The sequence below is a fragment of the Lethenteron reissneri genome, chromosome 14 (genome assembly GCF_015708825.2).
Source record: "Lethenteron reissneri isolate LAM-NWPU_2019-01 chromosome 14, ASM1570882v1, whole genome shotgun sequence".
Classification (NCBI taxonomy): Eukaryota; Metazoa; Chordata; class Hyperoartia; order Petromyzontiformes; family Petromyzontidae; genus Lethenteron; species Lethenteron reissneri.
In genome coordinates, this window is record NC_083792.1 from 12,023,311 (window position 1) to 12,038,246 (window position 14,936).

General features: G+C 42.3%; 1 protein-coding gene across 2 annotated transcripts in view; it reads right to left on the bottom strand.

Moving 5' to 3' along the window:
- LOC133342398 (pleckstrin homology domain-containing family G member 3-like) overlaps positions 1–14,936 on the bottom strand; it is a 103,582-nt gene that overhangs the window by 27,621 nt on the left and 61,025 nt on the right. For both annotated transcript variants that reach the window (XM_061551549.1, XM_061551548.1), the window contains 6 exons: positions 13,150–13,281; positions 11,900–12,082; positions 10,979–11,068; positions 10,061–10,147; positions 8,584–8,617; positions 2,027–2,107 (listed from right to left, as the gene is read on the bottom strand). In XM_061551549.1, coding sequence (XP_061407533.1) covers positions 2,027–2,107; positions 8,584–8,617; positions 10,061–10,147; positions 10,979–11,068; positions 11,900–12,082; positions 13,150–13,281 — 607 coding nt within the window. The remainder of the gene's footprint in view (positions 1–2,026; positions 2,108–8,583; positions 8,618–10,060; positions 10,148–10,978; positions 11,069–11,899; positions 12,083–13,149; positions 13,282–14,936) is intronic.

A 14,936-nucleotide genomic window follows, 5' to 3' on the forward strand; every position in this document is an offset into this window, starting at 1 on the left:
TTTATTTCAAGCATGCTTGAGGTTTTAACGACTGTGCGGTGCTTCTGGTGTTTACCTCGTATTTAAACACCTGCATATGGTGTGACAGAAGGCCAGTAATAAATTATCCCTTTGCTTACTTAACCATGCTCTGCAATCGTTACTGTTTATAACCCACACCTGCAGTTGTATTATAACAATAATAATCACAAGACCCTTTAGCCAGGAAAGCCTCTCTGAGTCTCAGAACCCTGAATTTGATGTTGGCCAATTCCATTAGCGAGTGCCTTGCACATGTGAAGGGAAACTTGCATACCAAGAGAAACCCCAAGAATCTACTGCTGTACCGCCATCTAAAGACAACCTTGCCAAGAGGCGGTCACCTTGTCTGCATGCTCTGTCAAAGTGTAATTTAGCAATACGAAGGAGACATGACAAACGGTGGGTGATAATAACACATTCTCTGTTTGCACAGCAGCGTGACATGCTTGACACTGATCCCTCATTTGAGTCATTTCTGCAATGCTTGGACGCCTATGTTTGCTCATGCAAAGCTCTGGCTGCCACGCGTAACATTTACAAATGGCCTGCCCTGCCAAATTGTCACAGCACGTGCGTTCGAACCGTGACCATTAATCCCAACCTACATTTCTCCACCACTGAGCCCAAACGGTGAGAGAATTATCTACTACGCACTGTATTGTGGTTCAATATTGAGCCTTCAATTCAGCCTCAAACATTTATCAAAAACCATTAGATTTTTTTTTGTAGTAAAAGGATACACAGAGACCTACTTTTTCACTTTTTTTCTTCTTCTCCCGTTGGATTATAATCTTAACTAACCGCATAATGCCATCTTGACATTTGGAAAATTGCATGACCTTCCCATGCATTTAAGTCACAAATGCCAGTGTGGCACAAATGGGTTGCACAGAACTCCATTCCAACGAGAATATGGGATAATTTCCATTAAACATCAATCGCTTCTGCAATAAACAACTCTTTTTAATCTGCTGGGCAATGGGACCGTATTTTATTCCTTGAAATTGCCTGGTCCTGACTTTCTCACCAAATATATTTTGTGGAGCTGCCAAATGACGCTCTCTAAAGACAACGGCATTGATCACAAGTCTGCAGGTTTTGAAGGACCCAAAGGAACACATTTAAAGTGTTATATATTTGTCTTGTTCTTCGAAATGCTGTCAGTCTGCAGTATTTCAGATGTGAGCTATCGATGGCTGCTTTTTCATCGACATTTTTTGTAATAAAATCGAATTCAAAGTTGCGCACATCTCTTTTAATTGATATTGCTGTATCGTGGTAGCCAAAGCTAATGTAAACAGAACCCCACTGTTTTTCCACATATATATTTTAGTCTTTCAGCCTATTGTCTTTCCAGACCAATATTATTGAGCAGCATTCATTTAAGCCAATAAAATCTGGACTGGTTTTCACATTTTTTGGTCTCATCAGCAGAGTCAAAATAGAATTAAAAAATTATTTCGGTAAAGTCATGTAGAAAAAAAAAATCACGACGTTTCGATATCAACACACATAATCGTCCTCAGGTGACGATTGCTTGTGTTGCGATCGAAAAGTCGTGATTTTGTATTAATTATTTTTTATTTTTCTATCTACGTGACTTTACCGAAAGACCCAAAGAATAAGAATTCCTGCAGTCACGAAAGCTTTAAGTCAAGAATTATAATATTTACTGTATTTATACTGGAGGAATCCGATCCGGTCAGAAAGCTTATAGCAGGGAGCTCAAGAAAAAGGACCATTTCTCAAAAAGTCACATAGATAGAAAAGAAAAAAAGAAAAATAATAATATAAAATTAAAATAAAATGAAAGCAAAAAACCCACGACGTTTCGATCGCAACACAAGCGGTCTTTATCCTGTGTCCTCTTTAAGGCTGTGTTATTGACGGACGTGTGTGGGGTTTTTGTTACTCCTGCCACATTAAAGGTGATTCATTCAGAAACGGTCAGGGGTCACTGTGCACAAACGCATCGTCTTGGCCATCAGTCTCCGACGGTACTCACCCTGCCTCCGACGTTTCCGCTCCTTGACCTCGTGGTACTCGGGCCTCCTGTTCCGGTTGGGGCTATAGATACCGGTGGGATCTGTACAAATTACAAACACAACAGTCGGTTTAATGTCACTGGGATTGGTTAATCACGTTGATTGCTCTCTCAGCAAAGGGCTCAATTATGTATGATTACATTTGAAGGTAGTGGCAGAGGGTACATTTAGCAATGGGAAGGTTAAACCTCCAGCTATGACGGACACTAAATATACTATCGGTCAGTTCACCAACTTTCAGTTAAATAAACTAATTAAGAGACTGAATGGCAAAAATGGTCCAGAGTTTGATTGTATTGAACCAATGCCGCTGATACGATGGAATCCTAGAAGGTCAAGTGCCTGAGTGAATGTCTAAAAAATACATTTATTTTTTAAGCCAAGAGGGAGGTCAATAACATGTATACCACTTTGTAGCAAGTCAACAGACAGGCCTCTGCAAAGAAAATGGGGAACTTCCACCACTGGTACGGCATTACTCGTTTGAAGAGAGAGACAATTCAACGTTAAGTTACATAAAGAAGATTTTGATGAAAAGTGAGTTTAAAATTTTTTGTTAAGATTTAATTTTATTTGTTACATGGATGATCCCGTTAAGCCAGTTGCCTCCCTATTTTACACGAGAAATCCGTGGTGCCGTGATCACTGCAGCAACGAAAACCAAAGACAAAAAACATCGATGTCGCAAAGAACGAGTTAAGGGGTTCTTCAGCAATATTGCATAATTCTAGATTTGAAGCTTTCGTGACTGCAATGATTCATATTCTTAGGTTTTTTCGGTAAAGTCACGTAGGTAAAACATCAAAATTAATAAAAATAAAATAAAATAAAGATCACGACGTTTCGGAGGCAACACAAGTCTCCGTCATCAGGTGGGACCGTCACAGCCAGATGTTTTACCTACGTGACTTTACCGAAAAAACCTAACAATATGAATATTGCATAACTCACAGACGGGGGAGTTTCTGCAGTCAATGTTACATGACGAGCACGAAGAATAAAGTAAGCTGACAATATTCGCCGTGTGATTTATGTGTCGCGCATTTGCGCCTCAAAGTTAACGACACGGAACTCAGTATAATATCACGGAGCCAGGACCAGCCCAGAAAAATCAAGCTTTTAGTTTTGAAGCCCCGACGAAGCACTCAACCGCTGATGGAAAAGTTTGATGCGTGTTTAATATAAATAAATGTGCCATTTCTGTAAGTGGGAATTAAACGTGGTGTTCTATGCGTTTGCTTGAGAATTTCTCTGGCAAGGCTTGGCTAGTTACAAACTGGAAAATATAACCCCCCCCATTGTGTTTTTTCTTCCCATCAATTATTCCGCTCTTTTTTATGTGCCCTTTCGATCTCCTTCTAAATACTTTCTCTCATCCTCTGTCCCATCTCGCTCTCCCTCGCTTCCGAGATCTCGCCACGGTTATGCCACGGTTATGCCACGATTAGTCTGGGAAACACCGGGTCACTTGCAAGATGTGCACCTCAGTTCTTTACATCTCTTTGTACCGGTGTTTAAAAATGTACATTTTAAAAAGGAAATCTATAACAATGCTTGTTTACTCAAGAAGCATACCCTGCTACGGGAGGTTCCGCATTTGCTTAGCGAGGCTTCACTGTCGTTATAACTCAGTCGTGGTCTCTTTTACGTTTAATATCTCTACAAAGTAACCCACTTCAACGCATCGCGCGATAGAATGCTGTCTTAACGAAAAGTGAATGTCCCAACGCACACTCCTAAAACCACTCGAGCGCCGAACAATGTGCATTTAATAGTTATTAAAATGCTTTCTGTAAGTGAACACATATCTTTTAATTGGATGACAATAGCAAAATGGAATGAAGTAGCTCAAATTAATATGTGAAACGAGCGTGTCCACCCGCACATTTGTTACGTATTTTAAATATAGATAGCGTACAATATCTGTAAAATATTTGTGGCGTATGACGTATATCATGGGTAGGAAAATAATGATTCACAATTACATACATTCAATCATTCAATTAAAGAATCTGAAATAATTAAAAGTGTCATTTTCATTGCATCATTGGCACTGTTCCTTGCTTTATTTGCCTCATTGATGAACTTTCATTATCTCAGTTACTCTAAATTTAACATGAGCAAATTATTTGCGTACGATTGCATACATTTTCATTAATCTAAACTCTCCCGGACAACTCGATGCGGGTACTGCGAGCGTAAGAATCAATTCTAGATTTGAAGTTTTCGTGACTGCAAGGATTCATATTCTAAGGTTTTCGGTAAAGTCACGTAGGTAAAAAATTAAAATTAATAAAAATCACGACGTTTCGGAGGCAACACAAGCTTCCGTCTTCAGGTGGAACCGTCACAGCACGATAGCTGTATTACAATGCAAGCAACTGCAAGCAGCTGCTTGCATTGTGGCCGAAACGTCGTGAGAATTATTTATTATTTTTATTTTTATTATTTTATTACTTCCCTTCTACGTGACTTTACCGAAAGAACCAAGAAGAAGAAAGAACGTCACGAAAAAGCATTTGCCAGATATCTTAGTGCGGCGTGTACGACGGGGTGTGTGATGAGGAAGATAGAGATGGCAACGGTAGCTCCGTATCTGCCCTGACAGATGTACATCCAGTTATTGATTTGGCAGTAAGCCACATCCTTAATTATGCACCACCGCCACTTAGGAGCCAGCCGCTTCCCTCTTGACATCAATGGAATTGAGCGCGGCGAGCATTGAAGTTAGTCAGACAGACAGAGGCTTGCCTTGTACCGCAAATGACTGCTATCAACAACCCACTGAGCTTAAAAGGTATTTTTAAATCAGAAAGGTTAACGTGTGACCAGAAAAAAAAGATCCTTTCATGTATCATGAATTAATTTGAACTGCTTTGAAAGGCCAAGATAATTAATGAGGTCCTATTCAGCACAGTCTGAACAAATAATAAGGATTAATGTTTGAACTGCTAATACACTCTCAAGAGCCAGGGTTGTGGTTATATTTTAAAAAGTTGGCTTCATCGAGCCTGTGTACACTGCTGTGCAAACTGTAGGTTATTAATGAGTCATTTGTTAATTTAATTCAAACCTAAAAATCGATTATTGTGCATATATAAATCAATCCCTTGAAATATATGCCAATCATATGCAAATACTATATCAATTTGCAAAGATATGTAAATGATAGGTTTGTAAGAATGCGTCTATTCATCTGTTTAAATCGATTAGAAATTAATCAATTTATAATTAACTCACCGCTGTTATATTCTGGCATATATCAAAGAGTTCAGGGGATAAATGCCAATGTCGAGGTCTGTTAGCTACAAGAGGTCTGTTAGCCGAGAGAGGGCTTCAGGAGAGAGCTGATGTAGTTTTGCGATTCCTCCTCCGTTTGAAGGAGCGCAGACGGAAGTGGTTTACTATCAGGTCCATAGTTTGGGTTGCATGGCCACAGTTGCACTACTGTGGCCTTGTCTCTAAGGAGATGTGCGCATCGGCCTATTGATGTTCTATTGCCGTTGATGGTCACACCATAGGTGTCCTCGAGGAATATCAGAGCCAGGAGGTGTTTATTCTGGACCTCTGCGTTGTTCCACTCTGTTCGACAGCGTTCTTCTGGATCTGAGTGAGATTCTAGGACAGTGACAGCAGCAAGTGCGATTCCAGAAGGGAAATCGGGACTTTCGTTAGTGGTGTCGATTGATGGGTACGCTGTCATTGGAAAGAAAACTTGTATACTCCCTTGCAGTTTGCAAGTCTTCGCTGATATATGGTGGCCCAATGATCACCAGGACAAGGAGCCAGGGAATTGGTGTCGGGTTCATTGTTCTGGTTGTGATGCGCATCACATTATTTATTGTGCATCTAAAAGTTCCGTGTGAGATTTCCAGGACCAGGCTGGAGCGCCGTTCTCTGCCACCGAGTAGACTGGACAGACGTCTGCTGTGCACTGGGCTACCACTGAAGGACACATCAAGGGTGGCATCTGCTGCATGATTATTCAGGTGGAAAGTGCTTGTAGTGGATTTAGAGAAATTTGGTTGGAGTGTCCAGTGACGCAAATATGCTTCCAGTTACATGAAATCAGCTCTTCGCGTAACGGTTTGTGCCCTGTACAGCAAGGACTATGTCATCTGCACATATGAACTTGCCTGATTATGTACACAGCAGGTCACATATATATGGACGTTACATTGTAACAAGTAACAAGCCTTGAGAGGCCATTGTTCACAATTTTCTTGCGGCTGTGTTCACCAGCGAAGTGTTCAACCTGAGTGTACGGTTGCTGAGGATCGTGTTGATGAGATATACAGGAGAATGGCATCTGATGATGTTGGCCATCTTCAGCAGTAGCCCATGATGCCAAACAGTCTGAGAGGCAGCTGAGAGATCAACCATTGCTGTGCCGGTTTTCTGTTGATGTTGGAAACGAGCTTCTATGGAGGGTGGTGAAGGCAATGATGTGTTCGCAGCAGCAGCTACAGGCAGTTTGAAATTCGGGAGGCAGTTGAGGATCGATCATGGGGGAAAGTCTGGGAAGCATGGAGGGATATTGGCCTGTAGCTGGAAGGTGATTATCATGGCTTTCAGGGTTTCAGAATGGCAATGACTTTGGTTTGATACAATGGTTATGGGATTTTTCCTGCCCTGTGTATGATGGTGAAGAGGTTTTGAAAGCCATTTTTTGCATGTGTTCCCAAGTTCTTTAGGAACTCAGGAGACACAGGTCATCATATCACAGTGCCTTGTTGGATGTTGTGGTCCTGAGGGCCACGTCGGCGATGGTGGACAGTCTCATTAATTATGTTGCTTGCGGTAGTTGGCTCAAGGTGATGGCGAGTTGTTTGTGGACAGCTAGTTTGGTGAGCTAATCCATCAGTTCCTTTGAGTAGGACAGCATCATTCTAACTGCATATATTACATAATGTGTAACTGTGTGGTATGCAATAAGCATGTATATGTTGGACGTGTATAGATTTTGCATGCAGATGTATTTAATCCAAATAGGAACACAAATCAATAGTAAACAATTTAGTTTGGCTCACTGTTCATTTTCTTTAACCTTTCAGATCTCACCACTCCATTTTAAGGAAACAAGAATTGCCATTAGGAATACTCATTTGCACTCCGATAGAACAATTACTTGACAAGCGCGATGGGCAATTATTGGTTCACTGCTATTAAAGGCAATGGGCCCGATTTCAATTGATGGCCATACCGATGTGAAAATGATGGAAGACAATACACTTTAACCTCACATTCACATTTGCATCCCCTTTATATTGAGAAAACTGGTTAAAATGTATTCTTTAAAACGTAACATCACAAATGCGGTAGAACATTTGTATGCACTCAGCAGCCGACAGCGGTTATTCAGATAATGTTTAGTCACTTTAAAATGTGGACACCAAGTGAGATCAAAGGCCCGATGCGCGTGTCTGCAAGGAAATTTCTTGCGATTCGATGGACAAAATCCACACGTTATCCCCAGTGCCAATTCATATCGTCCTCTATAAATATACAGTTAAGAACTCTTCATTCTCTCGTCTGCCACTTACTTGTTGCTTCCCTGCCATTTACAAGCTACCGATACCGCCCCCGGTTCTTCTCCAGGCTGAATGAATTAGAGATGTTGTTGCTTTAACCGCCACGTATTACGGGACGATTCACCGCCTGCGCAGGGGGTCACTGGTGGTGGAGACGGCTTGCGCACGTTGTGTTTTTCCACCGATCAATCTGCCCAACACGTGTTTTGCTTTTATTTGGTTTGGCGTTCATCATTTACTTATTGCTCCCTTAAGCGTTTTTCAGGTTGGACTGTGTGTCCTACTGGACACCTATAAACCTACTGGACATCTGTGAAAGATAGCTTCTTAGCTCATCGGATTCTTCCAGTCTAAATAAAGATTCTGATTTGGTGTCGTTCGTCATGATGTCCGACATTTCACATTGTGCGCTGAAAGCTTCATTAGGAACCGGAAAAGCTCTGAAACGTCGGATATCTTGGGAAATAACGTGCAGGGGAGCTGTAAAGCACAACTGCAAAAAACCTAGGACAGAGCATTTATTGTTTATTTACTATTTACTTAGTTTGAATGTCATTTGTATGCTTCGTACTGGACAGCATCTTGAGATGCTTTTGATATTTAGACACTACAGTACATACATTTGGGTGTACAGTCGTGATAGAACTGCACTACCAAGTTAGGCAACCCGAGTTTGATTCCCGCCCATGGCTATCATCAGTAGCAAGTGACATTTGAACCATTGCTTGGTCTCCCCCCGCCTATTCACCGGCCTGCATTGACGAGTGTGGTGATGCATGGCCAAACAACCCCCATGAATGTTGCCGTGTTGGGGAGCTCTTCGTCCAGCAATGGATTGACAAATGTTTGAAAAGTATTATTCTTAGAAATTGAAATGTGACGCAATTTTTTTTTTTATTCAAAACGCACTCTGCGGCATGTGCCCACTGAAAAAAGAACACAACGTGCACAAATTATATCAGGTGCTGCAGTGTGTGGATACTTACATGCCGGATCCATTTCAAGAATGATGTTCTTTGCCTGTGAAAAAAACACAACGCAGGCTTTATTGGCAAAATAAACCAGTGGAAGTGCATCAATAACATTTCAATTAGCACGTGTCTTTTTACGTCGCGTCGTAAGGAGGTGATTGTTAAGGATGTTTATTTCGTACAATTAACTTCAAAAGCTCCCACAATGTGCAAACAAAGTACCTTAAAAGGTTATCTCAGCCTACGGGTTTGTGATAACACCATTGGGATTTTCCATAATTGTAAATATATATATATATTTTTTAATCTCAGATGGAATAATAAACAACATTTTTTAAAAGACGTGAATTTTAAACGTAAAAGAGCTTCTCACCATGAATTGGCTGTCGGCCTAAATCCAAAATGCCTTTTGGGGCTTAAATTATTCATCGATTAAACAGAACACGGGGTACTCATTCCACTTTATTTATAGCACAGGTCTGTTCATGTTTAATGTTTTGAATAGATAATCCCTTTTCTCCATAACATCAGAGAATAATAATACGTGGCAGCAATATTGGCTGCTATAAAGGTAAGTGGTTCGTTAAGACCGTGACTGCTGCAACAAGTTCAAATCGAGCTGTGCTAGGCCTCTGGTACAGCACTTTTGAGACAAGGAATGGTGATCTGCGAGTGGGTTGTAAGCTTGCGTTTGACCTTTTAGTGATTACCCCTCATATGCGTGAGTTTTTCTCCGGTTACTTTGAATACTAATCTCGCACGTGCAAAATTAACTTTTTTTATTTTGTGAAAAAAAAAAATCCCCGCCAATTTTATCCCAGTTCCACGAGTGATGTCATTATGCCTTCTGGCAGTGTCCATTCAGAACTCGTACAGGAAAGTCGATTACCCACATGCAAGAGAATGGCCTGTGGAAGGTGATATCACAGATCTACTTCTGAAAGCCCCTCAAAGTGATAGTCTTTACCCATACAGAACTTAAATGAAAATATTTTTGTGAAACTGATATTTTAAAAAATCTATTCGTTGCAATCTTGTCAAAGTACAGTAATAAAAAAAAACTAGATTTTGTGATGTCATTGGTGACTGGAATGAGACCATAAACTCACAACTATGGGTGGCTGTAAGCCAGATTAACATTCAGTATCTCAGCACTGCTGGTTCAGTGCTCCAACCTCTGAGCCACCTTTCCACTTCATGCAAAACACTCCTTAAAATACATTTGCCAAGGTTTCCAATGTGGGATGAATGAAAAAAATCCCATATAATCAAATCACAAAATTCTTAATGAATCCCAGTGAGGACCAACTCAGCCATCATCCTTCCAGATGACTGCCAACGGTACGGAAGCCAAACAAGTTCCCTTATGAATAAACTAGCCCCCACCAGAGAACATTTCTATATTTGGCTCGTAACTGCCCAAAGGTCATGGGGACAATAATATTTGTTCGAGTAGCAGGCAGCAAGTTGACAGACAGCCGGCTGCACTCACCTTGTCCGGCACAGTGGATGGATGGTTTTCGAGAATGAGCCTCTTGATGTGGTGTATCCACTGACTCTTTTCCTCTTGAGTCTTCGCCTGTCAAGCGAAAGGGGCACACCGTGATATGATACTGAAGGGCACCATCTACTGGCAGGATCTACAGACCGTGGCACAAACCCCCAACTGGATAGAATGTCCATAATAGAGGCTTTTGGGTTAGATTGCGTAAACATAAATGTGTCGTTAAACCTGCCACCACCCGACACAGCCAATTAGTAGGGTTTGTTACGTAAACAACTAGAATTGTAAACGCTGTGGGTTTACTCTCCAACACACCGGGGTGCTGAACTAGCAACGAAGTGGCATGTTTTGTTTCCGTGACAAACCTTACTAATTGGCTGTCGGGTGGTGGCGGGTTTAACGACGTGCTTATATTTATGCGAACTAACCCACAAAACCTTTATTTTGGATAATATTGGTCGCGAAAGCCTATGTGTGAAACTAGATAGAATGCCACCGCATAGATGTGTTCAGTCGTACTGCACAGCGAGTCTACTTTAGAGTGGAACTTTTAGAGAAAACAGAAGGGGCGGTTAAAATGCAATAGGTGGTGGTTGGTGTATCACACAAACATTATCTGATTAAGGGCCACTGGCCAAGATATCCGACAACCCAGTAAGTATATATGCAGTGTTATTTATGAATGTTGAAAATTATATTCTTTATTTGTCACATGAATGAGGACCCCATCTGCATGGTTACAAGTTGACATATAAGGCAGTACAGCAAGTAGATGTTTGCCTATCTATATAATATGTGTATTCGAGTTTCTTCCCAGACAAAAAGTACTAAAATAAGAAATATGTCAAACATCTGAAAATCCCAGCAATACACAGGACGTGATCATTATTATTATTAGAAACTGACCTGAAACGTGTACCGTGGCTTTTCATTTTTGTAATGCCACACACAGAACTCAAGCTCCCTGGGTTGTTCCAAAATCATGAGGTTTCGGCACTGAAATGATATGAATTGAGAATGTTAATACAATGCATTTAACTTCAATGAGTTGTATTTATTACACAGTGAAATATGCAACTGCATGATTTTAGGCAAATACCATGATAGATTTATTACAAACACAGGTTCACACCTTAAAAACCACTGGTGTATAAATATATATTCTTTACCTAATCAACGGTGGAATGTTCCTTTACAAAAGAATGAATTAACAGAACTATGTTATAATATAAGCTCGCCATAACAAGTGATTTTAGAAAAATATATAAGCACAGAATTTTAATATTAATTCCGAAAAAACAATATTAAGGCTGATATTATTGACACAATATTAATTAATAATAGATATTCGAATGCATGCATATAAACACATTCATGCATATATAATATGCGTAAATAATGTATGTTGAACTTTTTTCGCACCGTAGGTAGTCAACCGTGCTAATTGGTGGTGCGATAATTGAGTACATCACCATGAAATGGGAGGGGAAATACATCTTGGTGTTTTAAATTTGTTTTAAATGTAGCGGTCCTTGTCATTCGAACTGCCCGTCGTCGCGCTTCTTGGTGATAAAGAGTGGGTATTCACATCTCTTCCAAGACGTCTAGCCAGCATGTAGGCCACATTTCCCCTAGAGGGAGCTCTATAGAGCATTATAGAGCTCCCTCTCGTTGAGTGTTCTTCACTAATTTTCAGTGAGGCCACTTTCCCCGATAAGACATCACCAGTGTGAGGGCCGCCACACATTTGAAACCATTGGGGGGTTTGACAGCAGCACGATGATGATGATGATGGGGTGGTGTTTTAATCTTCTCGCGCAGTCCAACCTTGATCTCGGTCTTGAACACGAACTGCCCGTCGTCGCGCTTCTTGGCGATGAGCAGGGAGCTGTCGAAGAGGAAGAGGGCTCGCTCCTTGCGCGTCCGGTGCAAGCGGAAAGACCCCTCCAGCGCCAGATCCCCCAACATGCTCAGGTCCTGCTTGAGGTTGATGAGCAATCCACGCAACTCCTGCACACGAAACACCACAAAGACAAAGGTCCTCTGTGTAGCCTTTGGAGCAAGGGCTGTTTAAAGGCGATGAGCATCTGTTAAGGCTGTCACCGGCATATGGGAGCGCAGTGTGACCGTTCCTGTCCATCGTTGTCTTCTGCCCAGTGCTGATGTTTGTTTAATGCCCATTCACATATCCACTTAAGGCACTCGTTTGTTTTGTTTCCCGAGTTAATCAGGTGACTGGGCTTTCCGGACAAATGTTTCATAAATATTACAATCAGTCCAGGCAATCATGAAACATTTATCTGAAAGGCCCATTGGCTTGACTGACAAGATGTTTGTATTTACATATGCAGTGATGCAGAGAAACCCACTTGCATCTGCCATTTCATCTGTTTGCTGTACTGCGCCACAATGGAGCATAATGAGGTTGTCTGCTGCATTTAACGATGTGTTAATAGAATTGGTTTAGAGGACAATGTTCAACAATTCCAGTTGACTCTGCGTACGTTTTTCAAAAACGTGTGCACATTAACCCAGCCTGTAAAGCAATTACATCAGTGTCTGTTTACATTCACGTGTACCACCATCTTGTCAATCCACTGCTGGATGAAGGCCTCCCCACACCTCGTGGTTCACAGGGGTTTTTTGACAAAAATCACCACGCTGGTCAGTGCTGGGTTGATGAAGGTGGGCAGTGTAGAATTTTGGAGGGCATATAATACAGCACAACAGTGGATTCATTCCAAAAATCCAAAAAGTGGGCAAAGATACAATATTTTGGCCCATCTTAATTTTTTCATCTTTGTTTCAGATCGGTCCGAAAAAATCTATATCACGACCATGACGTCATCCCTGCACTTCTTTATGGATGCATGTTCAACCATTGTGACTATAGCAAATAAACCCGAACGCCTAAACACAAATCTGTCATTGTCTATGTTAAATACCAAATGAGCTCGATTATTTTTGTTTATATACATCTGAAACTCATCCCTAATGCATACTGCGATGTGCATCCACAAGCCCTCACGGGCATACTCGTAATAAAACAGCGCGTGCGCGCGTGTGCGTGTGTGCACCTGGATCCTGATAGCGTGCTCGTGCTTGCGTTTCATCTCATTGATGTGCCAGGCGACGCCGTGCATTGCCGACAGGGCATCCTGCACCACCTCGTAGCCGTCCGTGCTCTTGTCCAGCCGCTTCTCGATTTCCTGCAACGGGGGAGCCACGGTCGCATCACCGGTGAGGATTCACGGTTATGGGACTGAGGGGTGGCGGCGGGATGTTATCTTCATATTCTTAAGTTTTTTCGGTAAAGTCACTTAGGTAAAAAATGAAAATTAATAAAAGTAAAATAAAAATAAAATAAAAATCACGACGTTTCGGAGGCAACACAAGCTTCCATCTTCAGGTGGAACAGTCACAGCACGATAGCTGTATCAAGTGAGATGTTATCTCCCTCGCCTGGTATGCAGGAGGTCGCGGGTTCGACCCCAACCCTGGCGCCGGTTGTATATTTGGAGTTTGCGTGTCTCTCGCTCTCTCCCTGTGGTCGTGTGGATTTTTCTCCGGGTCCTCTGGTTTTTCCCTCCACATTTAGAATGAACATTCATTTAGAGTATTTGGCTGCTACTATAAATTCCCACGTGATAAGCCACTTCGTTGAGCTACCATTTGTGGCCTGGTCGCTTCTGAAAAAGAGCTACATGGCTCAGTGGGCCTTACCTGGTAAAATAAAACAAATAGCTTCGTTTAGAGTGTCAGAGCTCACGACGGGAGTAGCGCGACTTGCAGCACACACGCCCACTCCACTTCGTCTCCCCAGGGAGGCCAAGGGTTGGTTCACATATATTACACAGCCACTGATGTTAGCCGTGCCTGGTAATCGAACCCAGGTTGTCGGGTTCAAGGCGCAGTGCGCCAACCGCTGGCGCCACCGATTTCAGGTACCAAACGAGGCATGCACGTGCAGACACATGTAGCCCGCTCAGCCCGGGTGCCTGGCAGACTCTGTGGGTCTTTCGGCAGCACCAGTGTATTGGACTTTTACTACCGATTCATTCCGTAGCAATCAAGGTGGGTGGGAGGGGGAGACTGGAGGGGGCCGTACCTTTCTGTTCCCGGAGGGCAGAAGAAATGACCCAACTTACTCCACCCTCTCCGGGGCAGCACAAATAACGAGGTGTGTTTTATTAATTTAATGATTTCTGGCTGTTGGTAGAGCCACCTGAATTCATTGACCACACCTACAATGTGAGCACCTTGAACAAGTGCAAGACGACTAATTTCAGCTCATCAGGGTGCAACGAAATTACTTCAAAGAATGCTTTCAGCCAAATCTCCACGCGTGCAGCACTCTCCTACAACACCTTTGCTCATTTGCAGCAAACGCTGTCTCATCTACTTCTGCTAAGGGTCACTCGAATCTCGGGCTGGCCTCTTGATGTCGGCACCAAAAGACACGTGGAGGAAAACAAATTTTGCTCGTGTGCCACACGAGGCAACGACCCAAGGACCATAAAACATGATTTTAATGCTTTACACCCAGTGACCTGTGAGAGGAGGGAAGGAACAGCGCAACGAGCGGGCTCTCTATGCTGTAAATACACACTCGAGACATAAAAAAAGAAAACAGATTGCGTTATAACTATTGACTGCGGAGTCACTGACGCACAAGTGAGCAGCCCGCATGAAAAGGTTACACAGTAACGCAATGATATAGACACAGTCCCTCATGGCCTTGCTCTTAAGCACCTCTTTGAACCCATTTCCCCCTCTTCTTACGTCCTCTCCCTCTGCCCCGGCAAACGCCATCTACTCCATCAACCTCTCATCGCCCTCCGCATGACGAGTCAAGCGTTTGCTG